Raw genomic sequence first — 23,216 nt, 5'->3', positions numbered from 1 at the left:
GTTGATGCTCTAGGGACTATGACTTCAATGTACAACATAAGTCCGCCATCTGGTTCATAACGGTTTATTCTCTTGCTGTACGCAATACAAATATCAGCATGGAGATCGAAGGGATATGGGCCTTCATGTATGTGAAACATGGGCATCTCAGGGATGCGTCCTACATATATGGCCATTTTGACATTACAAAATACATCACCCTGGAAGAATCAGGCAGATACACTGTGTTCTGCCTCTAACTATCCTGAACAAACTAGACAGGTAGAAATTGTTGATGTTCACAGTCAATGTTCGTTATGTTAGAAAGTGCCTAAAAATTTCCCGATCATCGTCAGCATCAGCATCAAATAGAAATGAACCCGTTCCGAGGTGATACTTAAAGAAACGAAGCACGTGTTCAGTTCTCCTCATCACTTTTAATTTCCTCAACGTCAACATCAGACCGTTTCTTACCCTCCCCCAACAGCACCAGAAGCAGGATGGAGACGGAGAACGCAGCAATTAGGAACCAGTTCATCCACACGGTGCCTAAACAGAGTCAGTGACTGGGTTAGCTTGACTTAACGTCACAATAGCATGACTGAGTGAGTGAGTTAGCTGGACTTAAAGCCACAACACAATAAGTGGGTTAGTTTGACTTTGACCTAACGCAACGACACAATGAGTGAATTAGTTTGACTTAACGCCACTATAGCCTGAATGAGTGAGTTAGCTTGACTTAACGTCACGACACAGTGAGTGCGTTTGTTTGACTTAACGCCACAACACAATGAGTGAGTTAGTTTGACTTAACGCCACTACAGAATGGGTGAGCAATCCGGTGTATATGTTAATGGTACGTCACACGGGAGAATGCACATCATGAATTTGAAGTAAATGATTATTGCCATAGAGTGTACGGACATAGGAACTCAGATGGTTTCAGTGTACAGTACATGTCAATGTGACAGCTTAATGTAAGGCAAAAGGTAAATATTCACACGACTTGTCAATACACACCGATATTTCTGATGGAGAGAAGACCAAGAAATATAAGTGAAGCGACATTGTTGAAAGCAGTAAGACTTAGGTTGGTGATGCCCTCGGCCACAGGGTAGGAGACCTCACACACTAGCTCGAAGAACAGAGGACTGTCCGCTCCATTTACAACACTCTTCACAATGTTAGCTGCATACAGCTCCTCTGGAACACACATAGGTCTTTTCACATGCTACGTTCATTCAGTACGCAATCAGAATCTGTTATAACAGCAGTACGTCAAAGATTTGGACTAACGGAAAATGAAGGTGGGACAAGAAAGTAAAGTGAATGTAACCAGCGGTACTGATGAGACAAGTCTCACCGTGGACTCCAATTAAACGGTTGGGGTTCAGTTGCGGTCTATACCCGGCAACTGCATTCTCGAGGAACCATGAGTAGAGAAGTAAAATGATAATGCACATGACAAAATAAAGTCAGCATTGGTGTGTTTCATTATGTCTTACTGCCTGGAAAATCTGTAATCAATACGTCTAAGTCTGACTAGGCGTCATGGCCTTTTTAGGCGTCATGGCCTCATGACATTCGAAACCGGCAGTGGAAGCTGTCCCTTCGTACCCAAACAAAACACCATTACTCCGATATTTCAGTTGTCTAATGGATACGGGGAGGTTCCCCTGTAAAGGTCGAACAAAACCTTTCAAAAAGAATACTTCTTTCACTGACTCGAAGTTCTGTCCCACCACATGCCTGAACGCATAGTACAGATTATTGTCCAACAGATCGTGTGTTTGCTGGGTCTACTGACAATCTCGTGGAAGGTTAGGTCTATGCATTTTTCGACTATACAAATGACTCCTGACAATCTGGAGACCTACAAAATAGTCAATGTCACAAACATTGCTGCTGTGTCAGGCCTCCCATGGTCTTGGAGACGGAACAAGAAATTACTTGACATCATCACGAGAAGTATAACATCCGACAATAGATGTATGTCAGCCATTCAAGGAGTCATATCAGTTTGGCACAGACTAAGGTTTTAAGGGGTGTAATGGAAAATATGAACCACGGAATAGATTGGAATGACCCAGTATCCAAGCCAAAAGACCGGACCATGATGTTCTCTTTGTATTGAAATTTGTCCCTCTCGAGATAATTGACAATAGCAAGATTTGTTAAAAACATGACAGATGGGGGACCTCGCTTGCAAATGTCAGCTTGCATCAAACCAAGTTTTGTATTTCTTCACTGCTCTTGGTGCCTTAGGTTTGGTAACTCCCGATCTCTTGACGTGGCTTTGGAGAGTACCAGGGTTAATGCAATATTTGTATGGCGTCATTATCCAACTCAGCTCCAGCTCCATCATAGGATGTCAATCTCAACTGCATATCTGATTTTCTAAATCTAAACTCCATGGGGATCATATGACTCTTGCATCCATTTAGGCTCTCCATCCGAACCAGGTACCCATTTACAGTTGGGTGGAGTGGGATACATATATATAGTCACATTACTTTGCCCAGGTTTACTGGACGTACCTACACTCGCTATTATGTGTTTGCATGTATTCATGTGCACTCATGGGTTCTTTCACGTGCACGGGGTTCTGCACACAAAGCTGACTCCAAGGTTCTTGCACCCGGTCACCGGTGGTCTCGATCCCGGCACCGTAAGCTCGCTGGATCACTAGCCTGATGTCTTAGACAGGTCACCAACAGCAACACAGTCCTCTTGCCCTGCTGGTCATGAGAAACCTGCAGTGCTAGTGGGTCTTCACATTCTTGTAAAGGAACTCGGTGGGGTCGACATCTAAGCATTTCCTGGGGAAAATCCTGTACGCTTTTTAGTGCACACATGCATTTTGTGAAGATGTTAGTATAATAAGAATATTCTATACATCAATATTTTTGTGGAACGTCGGTGATGGTGAAAATATTGCCTGCCTTTTGTCCTGGGAATGATGTTAAGGATCAGCAGAATCATCCAGAGAAAGCTCAGCAATGCCAGAACATCAAGCAGTACCAAGATGAGGCGCAGTCGGCGTTGAAACCGGTCTGCAAACCTGTTGAACAAGATGTCATGGTGAAAACATCACTCAACAGTATCTCATTAAACATTCTCTAACCTCTTACACAAAATATCATGGTTAATCTCTCAAATGTGTCACTTTCGACAGACCAAGCGAAAAGATGCCATGGCCAGCAAGTATCTAAATTCAGTGGTTACAACACCTCTCTAAACCTCTATGTAGGACGGTTACAAGAACATGTTCACTAACATAAGTAATGGGCATTGATGACAGTACCGTTTACATTATTTCTTTTCTTTCATGTATAAGCCTTGCATTCATCGTCCATCTTATCCTGTCAACTACGCACCTTCCGACAATGATGCCAGTAGCAGCAGCTGCCAGGAATCCATAGAAGCCCAGCCAACCAGCATCAGCCTGGAGTACAAGCACTCTTTTTACACAAATACAACACGTGTCCCTGCCAACCAGCATCAGCCTGGAGTACAAGCACTCTTATTACAGATACAACACTTGCCAGAGCAGTCAACATAAGAATGGAATACTGGCACTCTTGTTACACGAATACAACGCCTCCCCAGCCAACCACCATCAGCCAGTTGTACAAGCACTCTTGTTACACAGATACAACACCTCCCCCAACCAACCAACATCGGCCTGGAGTACAAGCATTCTTGTGCTTATATCTGCACGTTATCAAATCTGGTCATCCACAGGACCATAGGATCTTATACCTGGTCACCCACAGGTCCATACGAAATGAAATCTGGTCATCCACAGGTGCATACGGTAGGAGAAGGTACGTCATTACTTCAAGGTCATATGGATCGCCCAGTGAGTGTAGGCGTGGTGAATGGGTTGCTTCGTGCAGTGTATAATGTAGTCATCGTTTGACATGTGATCCCAAAATAGTGGTCATCATTTACCTGAGATATGCCATGCGCCTTAAGGTTAACATCTAGCATGGCAAAACCCCAAACATCACGCGTCCCTGTCGACAGCCCATAAGCCCCTGCTGTCTGCCAGAAGCGCCTTTTCCTGCAAGTATATTAGTATATGTGATCTGACAGTTGTGGAAAGAATGTGTCCGTGGACATTGAAGGGCTGGCAGCAATGCGAACATTGAGTCTCATGGGGTAGTCCCACATCTGTCTATCGCTCATCACTGTGCGTGGCCGGATGGCCCTCGAAGGTTAGATTAATAACTTTTAATAGTGTCATGTAGACAGAATGAAGGTATAGCTGGAATAAACAGTGGTATTACCTGGTAAGGACTGTACCCGTTAATTGAGCATTCCGAGTTAGCTTTATCTGTGTAACGATGGTATTGTTGGGACATCAGTGTAACGATGATATTATGGGACATCAGTGTAACGATGATATTGTGGGACATCAGTGTAACGATGGTATTGAGGGACATCAGTGTAACGATGATATTGTGGGACATCAGTGTAACGATGATATTGTGGGACATCAGTGTAACTATTATATTGTGGAACATCAGTGTAACTATGATATTGTGGGACATCAGTGTAACTATGATATTGTGGGACATCAGTGTAACTATTATATTGTGGGACATCAGTGTAACGATGATATTGTGGGACATCAGTGTAACGATGATATTGTGGAACATCAGTGTAACGATGATATTGTGGGGCATCAGTGTAACGATGATATTGTGGGACATCAGTGTAACGATGGTATTGTTGGGACATCAGTGCAACGATGATATTGTGGGACATCAGTGTAACGATGGTATTGTTGGGACATCAGTGTACCGATGATATTGTGGGACATCAGTGTAACGATGATATTGTGGAACATCAGTGTAACGATGGTATTGTTGGGACATCAGTGTAACGATGATATTGTGGGACATCAGTGTAACGATGATATTGTGGGACATCAGTGTAACGATGATATTGTGGAACATCAGTGTAACGATGATATTGTGGGACATCAGTGTAACGATGATATTGTGGGACATCAGTGTAACGATGGTATTGTTGGGACATCAGTGCAACGATGATATTGTGGGACATCAGTGTAACTATTATATTGTGGAACATCAGTGTAACTATTATATTGTGGAACATCAGTGTAACAATGATATCGTGGGACATCAGTGTAACGATGATATTGTGGAACATCAGTGTAACGATGGTATTGTTGGGACATCAGTGTAACGATGATATTGTGGGACATCAGTGTAACTATTATATTGTGGGACATCAGTGTAACGACAATATTGTGGGGCATCAGTGTAACGATGATATTGTGGAACATCAGTGTAACGATGGTATTGTGGGACATCAGTGTAACGATGATATTGTGGGACATCAGTGTAACGATGATATTGTGGAACATCAGTGTAACGATGATATCGTGGAACATCAGTGTAACGATGATATTGTGGGACATCAGTGTAACAATGATATCGTGGGACATCAGTGTAACGATGATATTGTGGAACATCAGTGTAACGATGGTGTTGTTGGGACATCAGTGTAACGATGATATTGTGGAACATCAGTGTACCGATGATATTGTGGGACATCAGTGTAACGATGATATTGTGGGACATCAGTGTAACGATGATATTGTGGAACATCAGTGTAACGATGGTATTGTGGGACATCAGTGTAACGATGATATTGTGGGACATCAGTGTAACGATGATATTGTGGGACATCAGTGTAACGATGATATTGTGGGACATCAGTGTACCAATGATATTGTGGGACATCAGTGTAACGATGATATTGTGGGACATCAGTGTAACGATGATATCGTTTGCACCTCGGTATAAAGATTACCGATAACAGGAGTCATACCTGCCCAGGTGTTTGAGTCCAGAAACATAGTCCATCCTGGCTCTGGAGGCGGACACAGAAGGGGGATGAGGAGGCGAGTTGGGGAAGTACACACACATCATGATGAAGAGGAGAGCGCATACGCCAAACGCTGAGGAGTAGAAACTATTGTCACGCCAGACGCGAGTGAAGGAACCAGTGACATAACGATGCTTCACTTGATCATGATGTGTCAGCTTTGTTTGTCAAAAGCCATATTTTCAAAGCAAAACTATGGAATACTGTAAGGGACATTCTCGCGATCTCGCATTCTCGCGATCTCGACCTTTGGAAACAAGCTTAAAAAGCCAAAAGTGCGAGAATGCGAGATCGCGAGAACGCGAGATTTGGCCAAAATCTCGCGTTCTCGCGATCTCGCATTCTCGTGTTTTTGGTACAGAGCACGTTTCTGTCAAAAGTCGATAACACGAGAATGCGACATTTGTACATGCTGTCAAATCTCGCAATCTCGCAAACTCGACTTGTCAAATAAGGCCACAAAAACACGAAATCGCAAGAACACGAGAATGCGACATTTCCTTTTCTCGCGTTCTCGCGTTCTCGCGATCTCGCGTTTTAGACGTTGGCGTTGCACATGCGCATTATCCCGAGGTCAAGGCGCATGCGCTTGTTAGTAGCGTTGTGGTCATGCTTCATTCACGCTTTTTACTGCCCAAGCAGCATTTAACAAATTTATGACAATGCTTGAAAATCCTTTGTAGTCTATGTAAGCCCGCTTCCGTTGTTATAATTTCTTATGTACTTCAAAATCCTGAACATGTTCGATATAATTTAATAAACGAAATAGTGAACATGGATGTCTAATATAAGCGGAAACACTAAAGTGTGCAGAAGCTGGAAAAAGGTTAACGTCAGTGAGTGATAAACTATTGGTTAAAGCCGCATCAATTCGCGACTATTCGCAGCTACACTGTCAGCTATAGAAATAATTACTGGCCTGCGAGTTTCTACATGATGTAATTTCGTGTAAAAAAGCTAGCATTAGTCTGTCTCACAGTCCCTAAACACAATACTGTCTCTACTGCCTAGCCCTCTGTACAATGCTTAAGCCCTAAGTGAAGCAAGTATAGATTTCATCAGGTCAAGTTCAGGTCTGGTCTCCCTTGAACTCCTTTTCATTTTATACCAATCTATTTGTCACAATCAAAATTATACATTCACAGACAAAGCCTTAGTCTAGGCTAGTAGTGTGTAGCATGCTGCTAAAATGTGCTTGTCTGGTGTTTATTCGACACCATATTAACTACTTTCGGCCCAAAATACTAATTTGTCTTCCGCTCCCACCTGACTACAAAACATCCTGACTTAGGCAGTTCTTTGTCTCCTGACTCCAAGAAATAGAAATACATTTGTGTCGCTAATATTTGTGTTCCTGTAGTGGCCATGACACGGTAAGTCCAATGCTTTATTAACGCAGACTACGGGTTATGAGTGACTTAACTGTTCCATATCGGGGTGGAAGAAGGCTATCTGTTATAACACAAATATACACAATACGCATAACATAGCATCACATCTAAGGAACTTGTCGTCTTAATCATCATCATCATCGTAAATGCATAATCATAATGCATAAAGGTGCACGTACAGTGATTAAGCGCCGCAATATAGCACAGATGACTTACGTTATCACATGTTTACAGTGATATACAAAACGAGAGTTAGCATAAATATTTATAATAATGCATAGTATAATAATGAAATGGCTAAAGATACTGTGTACAGAACCTGGGGGTAACACGAAATATATTGTGCAAAGAAACCTTTAACGTGTGAGTGACACGAGAGTGGGTCTGCATATCCAGCAACATCACAGTCAACGCATGCATTACTGAAACGCATATATGTACAACACACTGATCAGATGTAACCTGTGTCAAGTACTTAAAATATACATGATAGGTGAGATATATCAATCTTTGAAGATACAGACACTAGATAGCAAACAAGAACTACTAGCCGCCATATTGACTAAACACAAAACAACTTAAACATAAATGATTCAAAATGATTCATACACGTTAAATGGTATACTGTATATTGACTTGTGTTTTGTTTACCAAGAGCATATTTGTACCTACTTTGTGCATTGATTAATATTAGGGTTAAATTGACTATGTGTGTCACAATTAAAATGCCTAGCAACTAACCTTTGACTCTGACCTAACTGTGACACAGAATTGTAAATGAAACTAAAAGAAAAGAGGCAGCTGACAACTACTTGCAGCTGAAATACATAAAGCATGCGTGCTCTACGAGACCACTATATTCTGATATAAGACAATATATGCCTATTATTTATTTATTTGTGCACACAATATTCAACCACTTAATTCATCCCTATTACATGATACTTTCTTTGCTGGGTGAAATACTCCACAAACGTAGCGCTATCGAAGATGCACGATGAATGTGAATCGAATCGTACGACAGTAATTTATACTGGTACCTAAAACAGCTCGCCTACAAAAAAAAGTAAAAAATACAACGTGGTTTAATATTCCTCCCGTCTTCCATGTTTTTTCGAAATTAATCAACCTCTCTGAGCTACCCGTGATCTCGGTTCAAGATGACTGTATACTAGGCAACTGGTAGGAAAGCGCGAGATTGCGAGATCGCGAGATTTGTCATGTGTGGAATCTCGCGTTCTCGTGTTTTTGAAAATGACTATCTAGAACTTTATATGCAATTGGTACAAAAGCACGAGAACGCGAGAATACGAGATCGCGATATTTGTCAAGTGTCGCAATCTCGCACTTTTGACATTTTAAGCTTGTTTCCAAAGGTGAGATCGCGAGAATGTCCCTTACAGTATTCCATACTTTAACCATCAACTGGCGCAGTAGATATTTTTCCATGGCATTGTAGCGATTTTCAAAAACACGAGAACGCGACATTGCGAGAACGCGAGATTGCGACACTTGACAAATCTCGCGATCTCGCGTTCTCGTGTTTTTGTTCCAAGTGCCAATATAGTACTAGACTGTGATTTCAAAAAACACGAGAACGCAAGATTGCGACACTTGACAAATCTCGCGATCTCGCAATGTCGCGTTCTCGTGCTTTTGTACCAATTGCATATACAGTTCTAGATAGCCATTTTCAAAAACACGAGAACGCGAGAACACGAGATTGCGACACTTGACAAATCTCGCGATCTCGCGTTCTCGTGTTTTTGTTCCAAGTGCCAATATAGTACTAGACTGTGATTTCAAAAAACACGAGAACGCAAGATCGCGAGATTTGTCAAGTGTCGCGATCTTGCAATCTCGCGTTCTCGTGCTTTTGTATCAATTGCATATAAAGTTCTAGATAACTATTTTCAAAACACGAGAACGCGAGAATACGGGATTGCGACACTTGACAAATCTCGCAATCTCGCGCTTTTCTACCAGTTGCCTAGTATACAGTCATCTTGAACCGAGATCACGGGTAGCTCAGAGAGGTTGATTAATTTCGAAAAAACATGGAAGACGGGAGGAATATTTAACCACGTTGTATGTTTTACTTTTTTTGTAGGCGAGCTGTTTTAGGTACCAGTATAAATTACTATCGTACGATTCGATTCACATACATCGTGCATCTTCGACAGCGCTACGTTTGTGGAGTATTTCACCCAGCAAAGAAAGTATCATGTAATAGGGATGAATTAAGTGGTTGAATATTGTGTGCACAAATAAATAAATAAATAAATAAATAATAGGCATATATTGTCTTATATCAGAATATAGTGGTCTCGTAGAGCACGCATGCTTTATGTATTTCAGCTGCAAATAGTTGTCAGCTGCCTCTTTTCTTTTAGTTTCATTTACAATTCTGTGTCACAGTTAGGTCAGAGTCAAAGGTTAGTTGCTAGGCATTTTAATTGTGACACACATAGTCAATTTAACCCTAATATTAATCAATACACAGAGTAGGTACAAATATGCTCTTGGTAAACAAAACACAAGTCAATATACAGTATACCATTTAACTTGTTTGAATCATTTTGAATCATTTATGGTTAAGTTGTTTTCTGTTTAGTCAATATGCTGGCTGGTAGTTCTTGTTTGCTATCTAGTGTCTGTATCTTCAAAGATTGATATATCTCACCTATCATGTATATTTTAAGTACTTGACACAGATTACATTTGACCATTGTGTTGTACATATATGCGTTTAATGCATGCGTTGACTGTGATGTTGCTGGATATGCAGACCCACTCTCGTGTCACTCACACGTTAAAGGTTTCTTTGTACAATATCTTTCGTTTTACCCCCAGGTTCTGTACACAGTATCTGTAGTCCATTTCATTATTATACTATGTATTATTATAAATATTTATGCTAACTCTCGTTTTGTATATCACTGTAAACCTGTGATAACGTAAGTCATCTGTGCTATATTGCGGCGCTTAATCACTGTACGTGCACCTTTATGCATTATGATTATGCATTTACGATGATGATGATGATTAAGACGACAAGTTCCTTAGATGTGATGCTATGTTATGCGTATTGTGTATATTTGTGTTATAACAGATAGCCTTCTTCCACCCCGATATGGAACAGTTAAGTCACTCATAACCCGTAGTCTGCGTTAATAAAGCATTGGACTTACCGTGTCATGGCCACTACAGGAACACAAATATTAGCGACACAAATGTATTTCTATTTCTTGGAGTCAGGAGACAAAGAACTGCCTAAGTCAGGATGTTTTGTAGTCAGGTGGGAGCGGAAGACAAATTAGTATTTTGGGCCGAAAGTAGTTAATATGGTGTCGAATAAACACCAGACAAGCACATTTTAGCAGCATGCTACACACTACTAGCCTAGACTAAGGCTTTGTCTGTGAATGTATAATTTTGATTGTGACAAATAGATTGGTATAAAATGAAAAGGAGTTCAAGGGAGACCAGACCTGAACTTGACCTGATGAAATCTATACTTGCTTCACTTAGGGCTTAAGCATTGTACAGAGGGCTAGGCAGTAGAGACAGTATTGTGTTTAGGGACTGTGAGACAGACTAATGCTAGCTTTTTTACACGAAATTACATCATGTAGAAACTCGCAGGCCAGTAATTATTTCTATAGCTGACAGTGTAGCTGCGAATAGTCGCGAATTGATGCGGCTTTAACCAATAGTTTATCACTCATTGACGTTAACCTTTTTCCAGCTTCTGCACACTTTAGTGTTTCCGCTTATATTAGACATCCATGTTCACTATTTCGTTTATTAAATTATATCGAACATGTTCAGGATTTTGAAGTACATAAGAAATTATAACAACGGAAGCGGGCTTACATAGACTACAAAGGATTTTCAAGCATTGTCATAAATTTGTTAAATGCTGCTTGGGCAGTAAAAAGCGTGAATGAAGCATGACCACAACGCTACTAACAAGCGCATGCGCCTTGACCTCGGGATAATGCGCATGCGCAACGCCAACGTCTAAAACGCGAGATCGCGAGATCGCGAGAACGCGAGAACGCGAGAAAAGGAAATGTCGCATTCTCGTGTTCTTGCGATTTCGTGTTTTTGTGGCCTTATTTGACAAGTCGAGTTTGCGAGATTGCGAGATTTGACAGCATGTACAAATGTCGCATTCTCGTGTTATCGACTTTTGACAGAAACGTGCTCTGTACCAAAAACACGAGAATGCGAGATCGCGAGAACGCGAGATTTTGGCCAAATCTCGCGTTCTCGCGATCTCGCATTCTCGCACTTTTGGCTTTTTAAGCTTGTTTCCATAGGTCGAGATCGCGAGAATGCGAGATCGCGAGAATGTCCCTTACAGTATTCCATACAAAACAGCAAAAACATAACTGAATCCATCCTCGATATCTCCATACGTTCTCCACTGTACCCTGGACTCATCTACTGCTAGGCACGATAATGTTATTACCACCCTTGGCTGGCTTATCCAAACAGGTATCGAGGCTGGAAAGTTGAGCGTACCAATCACAACTCACATTCGCTTTTAAAATTATCTAACCGTTTAAATTTGGCAACACAATTCATGCAGAGGAATTCTGGAAGAGGTAGTTCTTGCATATATTGCATTTATTGCATATAAGTTTGGACATAACAATTTGTCAGAGTCGAAATGTGACCAAACCTTCATAGCTGCGACCGCTATCTTTGTGGACACTGGCAAGCTCGGTTGTAACGGCGACTTACAGCTGACTGACTACTGTCAGAACGCGTAGCCAGCAAAGGGAGGTTTTAACATAGTCGCTCAGAGCCGTAGATGCGTCCAGGGTATACCCTGGAGATATCGAATATTAACCGAATCGGAAAAGCGTTGTTACTTGGTACACATCCACGGGGGCGGTGAACATTAAGCTGTATAAACGGACTCCAGTTTGGGGAGGACGGGATGACACATTTGTTATGTAAATATTGTGGATTCAAGGAGTGATGGACCTTGCCGAATTCATGTATGGTTTCAATAGTGAAACCCCTGACTTCCTCTTCAGTTGCGAAAATGATACCCATGTTTCGGTATAATTACTACCATATAAGTACTTCACCTTCTAAGGCTCGCCATGATAGAACGTTTCTATACTTACTACCATATAAGTACGTCACCATCTAGGGCTCGCCATGATAGAACGTTTCTGTATTTACTACCATATAAGTACGTCACCATCTAGGGCTCGCCATGATAGAACGTTTCTGTATTTACTACCATATAAGTACGTCACCATCTAGGGCTCGCCATGATAGAACGTTTCTGTATTTACTACCATATAAGTACTTCTCCATCTAAGGCTCGCCATGATAGAACGTTTCTGTACTTACTACCATATAAGTACTTCACCTTCTAGGGCTCACCGTGATAGAACGTTTCTGTATTTACTACCATATAAGTACTTCACCATCTAGGGCTCGCCATGATAGAACGTTTCTGTATTTACTATCATATAAGTACTTCACCATCTAGGGCTCGCCATGATAGAACGTTTCTGTATTTACTACCATATAAGTACTTCACCATCTAGGGCTCACCGTGATAGAACGTTTCTGTATTTACTACCATATAAGTACTTCACCATCTAGGGCTCGCCATGATAGAACGTTTCTGTATTTACTACCATATAAGTACTTCTCCATCTAAGGCTCACCGTGATAGAACGTTTCTGTATTTACTACCATATAAGTACTTCACCATCTAGGGCTCGCCATGATAGAACGTTTCTGTACTTACTACCATATAAGTACTTCACCTTCTAGGGCTCACCGTGATAGAACGTTTCTGTATTTACTACCATATAAGTACTTCACCATCTAGGGCTCGCCATGATAGAACGTTTCTGTATTTACTATCATATAAGTACTTCACCATCTAGGGCTCGCCATGATAGAACGTTTCTGTATTTACTACCATATAAGTACTTCACCTTCTAAGGCTCGCCATGATAGAACGTTTCTGTATTTACTACCATATAAGTACTTCACCTTCTAAGGCTCGCCATGATAGAACGTTTCTGTATTTACTACCATATAAGTACTTCACCTTCTAAGGCTCGCCATGATAGAACGTTTCTGTATTTACTATCATATAAGTACTTCACCTTCTAAGGCTCGCCATGATAGAACGTTTCTGTATTTACTACCATATAAGTACTTCACCATCTAGGGCTCACCGTGATAGAAAGTTTCTGTATTTACTACCATATAAGTACTTCACCATCTAGGGCTCGCCATGATAGAACGTTTCTGTATTTACTACCATATAAGTACTTCTCCATCTAAGGCTCACCGTGATAGAACGTTTCTGTATTTACTACCATATAAGTACTTCACCATCTAGGGCTCGCCATGATAGAACGTTTCTGTATTTACTACCATATAAGTACTTCACCATCTAGGGCTCGCCATGATAGAACGTTTCTGTATTTACTACCATATAAGTACTTCACCTTCTAAGGCTCGCCATGAAAGAACGTTTCTGTACTTACTACCATATAAGTGCTTCACCATCTAGGGCTCACCGTGATAGAACGTTTCTGTATTTACTATCATATAAGTACTTCACCATCTAGGGCTCGCCATGATAGAACGTTTCTGTACTTACTACCATATAAGTACTTCACCTTCTAGGGCTCACCGTGATAGAACGTTTCTGTATTTACTACCATATAAGTACTTCACCATCTAGGGCTCGCCATGATAGAACGTTTCTGTATTTACTATGATATAAGTACTTCACCATCTAGGGCTCGCCATGATAGAACGTTTCTGTATTTACTACCATATAAGTACTTCACCATCTAGGGCTCGCCATGATAGAACGTTTCTGTATTTACTATCATATAAGTACTTCACCATCTAGGGCTCACCGTGATAGAACGTTTCTGTATTTACTATCATATAAGTACTTCACCATCTAGGGCTCACCGTGATAGAACGTTTCTGTATTTACTACCATATAAGTACTTCTCCATCTAAGGCTCACCGTGATAGATAGTTTCTGTATTTACTACCATATAAGTACGTCACCATCTAGGGCTCGCCATGATAGAACGTTTCTGTATTTACTATCATATAAGTACTTCACCATCTAGGGCTCACCGTGATAGAACGTTTCTGTATTTACTACCATATAAGTACTTCTCCATCTAAGGCTCACCGTGATAGATAGTTTCTGTATTTACTACCATATAAGTACGTCACCATCTAAGGCTCGCCATGAAAGAACGTTTCTGTACTTACTACCATATAAGTGCTTCACCATCTAGGGCTCACCGTGATAGAACGTTTCTGTATTTACTATCATATAAGTACTTCACCATCTAGGGCTCGCCATGATAGAACGTTTCTGTATTTACTATCATATAAGTACTTCACCATCTAGGGCTCACCGTGATAGAACGTTTCTGTATTTACTACCATATAAGTACTTCTCCATCTAAGGCTCACCGTGATAGATAGTTTCTGTATTTACTACCATATAAGTACTTCACCTTCTAAGGCTCGCCATGAAAGAACGTTTCTGTACTTACTACCATATAAGTACTTCACCATCTAGGGCTCACCGTGATAGAACGTTTCTGTATTTACTATCATATAAGTACTTCACCATCTAGGGCTCGCCATGATAGAACGTTTCTGTACTTACTACCATATAAGTACTTCACCTTCTAGGGCTCACCGTGATAGAACGTTTCTGTATTTACTACCATATAAGTACTTCACCATCTAGGGCTCGCCATGATAGAACGTTTCTGTATTTACTATCATATAAGTACTTCACCATCTAGGGCTCGCCATGATAGAACGTTTCTGTATTTACTACCATATAAGTACTTCACCATCTAGGGCTCGCCATGATAGAACGTTTCTGTATTTACTATCATATAAGTACTTCACCATCTAGGGCTCACCGTGATAGAACGTTTCTGTATTTACTACCATATAAGTACTTCTCCATCTAAGGCTCACCGTGATAGATAGTTTCTGTATTTACTACCATATAAGTACGTCACCATCTAGGGCTCGCCATGATAGAACGTTTCTGTATTTACTATCATATAAGTACTTCACCATCTAGGGCTCACCGTGATAGAACGTTTCTGTATTTACTACCATATAAGTACTTCACCTTCTAAGGCTCGCCATGATAGAACGTTTCTGTATTTACTATCATATAAGTACTTCACCATCTAGGGCTCGCCATGATAGAACGTTTCTGTATTTACTATCATATAAGTACTTCACCATCTAGGGCTCGCCATGATAGAACGTTTCTGTATTTACTATCATATAAGTACTTCACCATCTAGGGCTCACCGTGATAGAACGTTTCTGTATTTACTACCATATAAGTACTTCTCCATCTAAGGCTCACCGTGATAGATAGTTTCTGTATTTACTACCATATAAGTACGTCACCATCTAGGGCTCGCCATGATAGATAGTTTCTGTATTTACTACCATATAAATACTTCACCATCTAGGGCTCGCCATGATAGATAGTTTCTGTATTTACTACCATATAAATACTTCACCATCTAGGGCTCACCGTAATAGATAGTTCCTGTATTCACTACCATATAAGTACTTCCTTATCTAGGGGTCACCCTAATAGACAGTTTTTGTATATACTACCATATACGCACAGGCTGTTCTGCTATATAGATAGTTTAGAACCACGAGTACTTACTGCTATGTAGATAGTTTAGAACCACGAGTACTTACTGCTGTGTAGATAGTTTAGAACCATGAGTACTTACTGCTGTGTAGATAGTTTAGAACCATGAGTACTTACTGCTGTGTAGATAGTTTAGAACCATGAGTACTTACTGCTGTGTACATAGTTTAGAACCATGAGTACTTACTGCTATGTAGATATTTTAGAACCATGAGTACTTACTGCTATGTAGATATTTTAGAACCACGAGTACTTACTGCTGTGTAGATATTTTAGAACCACGAGTACTTACTGCTATGTAGATATTTTAGAACCATGAGTACTTACTGCTGTGTAGATATTTTAGAACCACGAGTACTTACTGCCATACAGGTAGAAGGAGATGATCCTTCTCTGCTCAATGACGGCATCAGCTGAAAGAAGGAAAGGTAGGTCATGGTCAATACTGATCACAGTCGGAACTTGTAACATGATTGTTTAAACCTATTATGAAGACAAAGGTTAATGGTGCGAGGATGTACACTGTCTGATTGTCACGGGTTATACACTGTCTGATTGTGCGAGGGCGTACACTCTCTGAGTATGAGGACGTACACTGTCGGATGGTGCGAGTACGTATAATATCTGAGAACGTATACTGTCTGATGGTGACAGGATATACACTGTCTGACGGTGCGAGGACGTACACTGCTTGACGGTGACAGGATATACACTGTGAAATGGCGCAATTATGTACACTGAGGATATGAAAATGTACATTGACTGGTGGTGAGAGACTGTTCACTGATGATTAGAGGATGCAATGTGAAGGTGCAAGGATGTATAGTTTCTAAAGTTGCAATTACACACACTGTCTTCAGCTGCTGGCTTACCTTCAGTGGTGTTCCAACCTTCGGTGGCGCTAATTGTGACGTTCTCCAAGGAGCTGCAATATACATTGAAACATTCACAAGTAAACGCTGCTCACAAAAGTGTGGCCATAGGATCAGTTGAAGTCATCACATAACCACAGAAATTGTAGCCTTGTCACCACCGGTATTAGTCAACAACCTTCAAAGATTACATAGAAATCCTTACTCCCAGAAAATGTTACATCGTGCGAGCGTAATGGGGACGTATAGGTTTACCTGGTGTATGCAGACCACTGATCACGTGTACATGTTTAGAGACCGCAGATCCCATGTGTACAGATGACAGACCACGTGTACACGTACCACAGACGCCATGTATACAGATGAGAGACCACGTGTATACGGACCACACATCCCATGTACAGATCAGAAACCACGTGTATACGGACCACACATCCCATGTACAGATCAGAGACGTGTCTACACATCCCATGTCCAGATCAGAGACGTGTCTACACATCCCATGTACAGATCAGAGACCACGTGTATACGGACCACACATCCCATGTACAGATCAGAGACCACGTGTATACGGACCACACATCCCATGTACAGATCAGAGACGTGTCTACACAGACCATATCTATACAAACCACAGATCACGTGTATACAGATCATAGACCTCGTGATTGCAGAGGCAGTTTACCGTTTTTGCAGATCACAGACCACAGACTACATGTACAGGGACCTCAGACCAAGTAACACAGAATTAGTTATCCTCGTATGTATTACATTGTCTTAGTATTACTTAACAAACATGCGTGGACGGACGACCGATGTTCGACCTGCATACCTGTATACGTCATTAGATTCATTCAGGGTTTGTGCAAAGATGGAAACTGAAATACTGATCATATCAGCGTTAAACTCACTCACATGGTCAGATGGTCTCACCTTACTGTCCCATTATTCTGGGGAGTCTCAATTTCCGGCACCAGCAAGGGTCCTACAACACAAACGTTTGGACAAGTTATGAGTGAGTGAATACCGTTATGCATCATGTCGGCACCTCCTCCCTATCTTCTTCAGTCCATTCAGGTGTGGGTATGAGGCAGAAATGAATAGCCATGTTCCTCCGTTGTTGTAACTGCCGACGATGTATTGTTGCCAGTTCATGTCTCTCCGCACATCTCTCAACCGCACATTAGGAATAGAACAATCAAGAAATTATCGTAACTCACCAACCAGAAATGTCAGTCCTAAACCCAGACCAATGACTACAAAGCCTATAGTTGTTGACGTCGTGCGTTCTTGGCGTGGAAACCAAACTGCTGACAATTTGGCCACACCCCCTTTACCGACGGGGCCGGCGAGTCCGTTCAAAATGTGGCCTACATGAACGAGCCTGAAACAAACCACCATGAATATGACAACGAGATGCACTGTCTCGATACAGCACTTGTCGATCCTAAATGCACCCTCCATTACAACCCAGTGTCCCAATACCACCTTTACAATATGCTCCCTTATACCCAATGACCCAATACCATCCTTGCAACACCCTCCTTGCAGTCAATGTCCGAATGTCACCCCTACAACCAATGACACAATACTACCATTACAGACACCCCCTTTCAGTCATGACAAAATGCCATCCTTACAAAACTTCTCCCTCATAACGCCACTTAGACAGCTACATACAACGCCCTTCTCTACTGAACATCACATAGACACCACACCATATCACACCCTCCTCCACAACGCCCGTCTTTTTCAACACCCTCCGCTACAACAATCTCCCTACAGACATCACATACAACACTGTTCCCTTCAACGCCCCGCCTCTTTCAACGCCCTCCGCTACAACACTCTCAATATAGACATCACGTACAACTGCCCCCTCCAGCGCCCCGCACCATACAACACCCTCCGCTACAACACTCTCCCCACAGACATCACATACAACACTGTCCATTCCAACGCCCCGCTTCTTTCAACACCCTCCGCTACAACACACTCTCCAAAGACATCACTCACAGCACTGTCCCCTCCAACGCACCTTACGCTCCCAGCAGACAACACTTACAACAAGTGAAGGTGTCTCCTACAACGACCCGCCCCTTTGACAGTCCTGTGGCTACGCCCATCCATCCACCAGTGTTAGTAACACCCCGGTTTGCCTGCACTTCTGCTTCTCGTGTTCCTTACCATGTGAAGGTGGGCTGCGACTGGGTGATACAACGGAAGCCTGTCCCCAATGCTATCAAGGCAGATGCTAGCAGACATGTCGGGCGTAACCCTGAAATCATATCCCAGTGAACATTTCTCAAGAGCCAGTACAAAACAGCACTACACCGCTAGCACCACGGAGCAGGTTTGGTTTGCGGAACAGTGCGTTTGTTCCCGTAGGTTAATATCCGATGTATGCATCCGTACGTAGATGAGCACCATCCTATATGTTTTGCCAATTAATTTTGCCTGAAATGAAATTCTAAACCCTTTCCGAATATAGCCTTCATAATTAATATAGCAAGCATTTCAACATCAAAATCGGAAGCATCATTTAAATTACTATGTACTTTAATTAGGATAATTGCCTATATTAAAAACAGGTCTCTAAAACAAGTTACCTTATTTTGAATAATGAAAGTATTTACTGATTGTTATGTGGCCTAAAACTCGTTATTTATAGTGAATGTATACAAGTTTGTAAGCTAAAATTTAGGGCAAAGTTACAGTCAAACTGAAAAAACTAGACTTCAAATACAATAAAGTTGCTTTAGAAACAAAACAATCAGATTTAAGCTGTGATTATCAGCATCCGACAAGGAAAAAGTCTTATTCGACACAATAAACTCAAAATCATTGCAAAAGACATATTCCAAAATCTTATCAATGTGGCCTTTTCAGTTTTTGTCAAATAAGAAATCTGAGTTTGGCAAAATGTCTGAATCTTTGACATTCGGGTTCTTCCTGATAATGACACAGCCAAGCCAATGCAAACAAAGGACAACCCATATGAAAAAATACCGTGTCACGTAGGCGAATCATGTCTAGACGATAACCGCACGGAACTATGTGAAGAACAGTGATACCTTTTGTGTCCAGCAACCAAGACCATGCCAGGCATGAAGGCAGAAACATGATCGGTCCCCAGTTGGCAAGTAATGCAATATCAGAGTCCGTCCAACCATACATGCGTTCGGTGGTCCTCGCTATAGGTCCCCACTGGTTCCACACTCCAGCTTGCAGACCCGCCATCAGGGAGAACAAGGCTAAGATGTACCACCGACGTTTGTAGATCTGTCGTAAGGGTGAAAGCAATGCTATTATCTTCTTAATAAGTACGTAAGGGTCGATATTGTATGCATAGTTAAGCTATGTCCACACATATTCTTCCTTTCTGTCAGTTCAATTTCCTTCTTTCAGTGGCATTCTTTATATTCACTCAAGGCGTCCCTTAACGTGTTACTCTGTTTGGCATTAGTGTGGATACGGGGCTTGAATAGGACGAACCTCTATGCGAGTTGTGACGAATCTCTATGAAAGTTGTTACGGGTGTTTGGTGTACTACATGTGCCAGACATGATGACATGAGTGTGGGCACGGGGCATGACTAGGGCGTACCTTTATGCGAGGCTTTTCCGGTGCCGTTGCTTGATCACTGTTACTGCATGCTGTGCTAGGGCTGTGGTCGTTGAGTATAGTCTCAGTGACTTCGACTTTGCTGTCAGTTAATATGTCACTGGATTGGAACTGGTCAGTATGGAGACTTCCACGAGCAGGCAATTCGTCCACACGGCTTTTCTCACTCGTAGAGATCTGGTCGGTCTGTGTCTTCATGGTGGCGAGCCAACCTCTGCATTATGTATTTTATAAAAGAACCACTATAGCAACCACACAGACATCCAACGTAGAAACCACACATACAACCACTAAAACAACCGTATGAATAACCACTATATCAACCACACAAACATCCACTATATCAACCAACCACACAAACATCCACTATATCAACTACACAAACATCCACTATATCAACCAACCACACAAACATCCACTATATCAACCACACAAACATCCGTTACACCAACCACACAAACATCCACTATATCAAACACACACACATACACTATATCAACCAACCACACAAACATCCACTATATCAATCACACAATCATCCACTATATCAACCACATCAAACTTCCACTATATCAACCACACAAACATGGACCATATCAACCAACCACACAAACGTCCACTATATCAGCCACACAAACATCAACTATATCAACCACTCAAACATCCACTATATCAACCAACCACACAAACATCCACTATATCAACCACATCAAACTTCCACTATATCAACCACACAAACATCCACTATATCAACCAACCACACAAACATCCACTATACCAACCACTCAAACATCCACTACAGCAACCACACAAACAGCCACTATATCAACCAACCACACAAACAGCCACTATATCAACCAACCACACAAACATCCACTATATCAACCAACCACACAAACATCCACTATATCAACCAACCACACAAACATACACTATATCAACCACACAAACATCAACTGCAGCAACCACACAAACAGCCACTATATCAACCACACAAACATCCACTATAGCAACCACACAAACAACCAATACAGCAACCATTACAGCAAGCACATAAACGTCCACTACAGCAACCACACCAGCAAGCACTATCTCAATCAAACAAACACTCACTACAGCAACCATACAAACAACCACTATCTTAACCACACAAACAACCACTATCTTAACCACACAAACAACCAGTGTAACACCTACATAAACAACCACCGTAGTAACCACACAGACAGCAGACAACAGGCAACCACAGACAACCACACCTATGTGATCACAGCAGAACATCCCCACAGCAACCTCTGTACCCAGAACAATGATATGTACCACTTTCTTACTGTTTATAAACTGCACGTGATGATAAGCAAGTGGGTTCCGTATAAGATCGTATCGTAAGTATTTCACATGTACTCTAATAGGGTACAAATGCAAAATCACTTGCTAACATCGTTATAAATGAAACCCCGTCATTAACACTGCTCATTTACCTTAAGTCGACCTTTTGGTCAGCAATGTGTAGTAAGCAGTCTTGATTTTATAAACTCGATGAAACTTGAACTCCCATTTTCTATCCTGGAAGCGTGGTAGGGGGCGAACCATCCGATTTAGTATATACCACAGGCTTCCACATGCTCGCTTCGCACACACTAACAACCAATTTAAGCACAAACTACTCGGTCCGGTGGAAATCTGTGCATAGTGACACCATCACCCGACCCCAAGGAGCAATTGATGGCATCACAACAATTCGGCATGTCTTTGGTGACGTCGAGAAATGACGAGCTTACTACACACTTTGTATACAATTGATTGGAAAGCGTTCCTTCTATTACGTCACGTCCGGTTCTCTGTCGACAGAGTGACGTAACCGTGTCTGTGGTTTCGTTTGCGGGCGAGAGAGAAGCAGACAGCTTTTTAGCAACTTGGTATTAATTAACCACAAGATGTTTTTTTTAAAAAAGATGGTGTTTCGTTTATGACTAACCAGAAGTCTTTCATATGCAGTGATAAAAAGAGTACCAAAAATATGAGTTTAGCGGTCCTTTAAACCCAAGCAAACAAGAGTGGTTCGAAATTTGGGGAAATCTAGCATTAGGATTCATGAAGAAACAATCCTGGTGTAATTCATAATTCTGAGTGCTCAGAGTTTCATACACGGGCTTAATTTGTTGGTAATTACTGAGCCCGAGTCCCCCACAGCGGGACTTTAGGAATCACGTCAGTGGTACGTATTACGGTCCCGGTATTACCACCCCACCAGTAATAGTAGCAGTAGGAGGAGGAGCAGTGGTAGTAGTAGTAGTAGTAGTAGTAGTAGTAGTAGTAGTAGTAGTAGTAGTAGTAGTAGTAGTAGTAGTAGTAGCAGCAGCAGCAACAGTAGTAGTATATGTAGCGGTATTGGTGGTGGTGATGGTGTTGGTGGTGTTGGTGGTGATGGTGGTGATGGTGTTGGTGGTGTTGGTGGTGTTGGTGGTGTTGGTGGTAATATTTGAGTAGTAGTGGTGTGGTGGTACTCACGTCGTCGTGATAGTAGTTGTTATAGCAGCAGAAGTCGCTCAAGACAATGTAGTCCAGGAATTCTCTCCTGGTAGTCATGAACTAGTGACCACTTCACTGGAATATGTCCCGGTAGATGCACATGTAGTCGTCGCTGTAGAAGGAGTAAGCAGCAGTGAAAGGAAGCCTCGCGGCGAACAAACGCTGAGT

At 41.7% G+C, this 23,216-nt stretch overlaps 1 protein-coding gene across 2 annotated transcripts; it reads right to left on the bottom strand.

The window, feature by feature from the left end:
- Positions 1 to 48: 48 nt before the first annotated feature.
- On the bottom strand, positions 49 to 23,216 carry LOC137256141 (solute carrier family 49 member 4-like). 2 transcript variants are annotated; one of them, XM_067793845.1, is made up of 14 exons: positions 23,028 to 23,216; positions 20,499 to 20,730; positions 19,967 to 20,174; positions 19,080 to 19,170; positions 18,113 to 18,276; positions 17,826 to 17,877; positions 16,893 to 16,945; positions 16,383 to 16,433; positions 5,845 to 5,974; positions 3,934 to 4,045; positions 3,357 to 3,424; positions 2,922 to 3,040; positions 1,000 to 1,182; positions 49 to 528 (listed from the first exon to the last, which is right to left on the bottom strand). In XM_067793845.1, the coding sequence occupies exons 2-14, from the start codon at positions 20,712 to 20,714 to the stop codon at positions 398 to 400; spliced, it is 1,578 nt and encodes a 525-aa protein (XP_067649946.1). In that variant the 5' UTR covers positions 20,715 to 20,730; positions 23,028 to 23,216; the 3' UTR covers positions 49 to 397. The 2 variants fall into 2 exon arrangements, with proteins under 2 accessions (XP_067649946.1, XP_067649944.1); XM_067793843.1 differs by lacking the exon at positions 23,028 to 23,216 and adding an exon at positions 21,998 to 22,339.

The sequence above is a fragment of the Haliotis asinina genome, chromosome 11 (genome assembly GCF_037392515.1).
Source record: "Haliotis asinina isolate JCU_RB_2024 chromosome 11, JCU_Hal_asi_v2, whole genome shotgun sequence".
NCBI classification, from domain to species: Eukaryota; Metazoa; Mollusca; class Gastropoda; order Lepetellida; family Haliotidae; genus Haliotis; species Haliotis asinina.
Note: the sequence above shows the minus strand (reverse complement) of the source record. Positions and strands in the feature narration are given on the sequence as shown.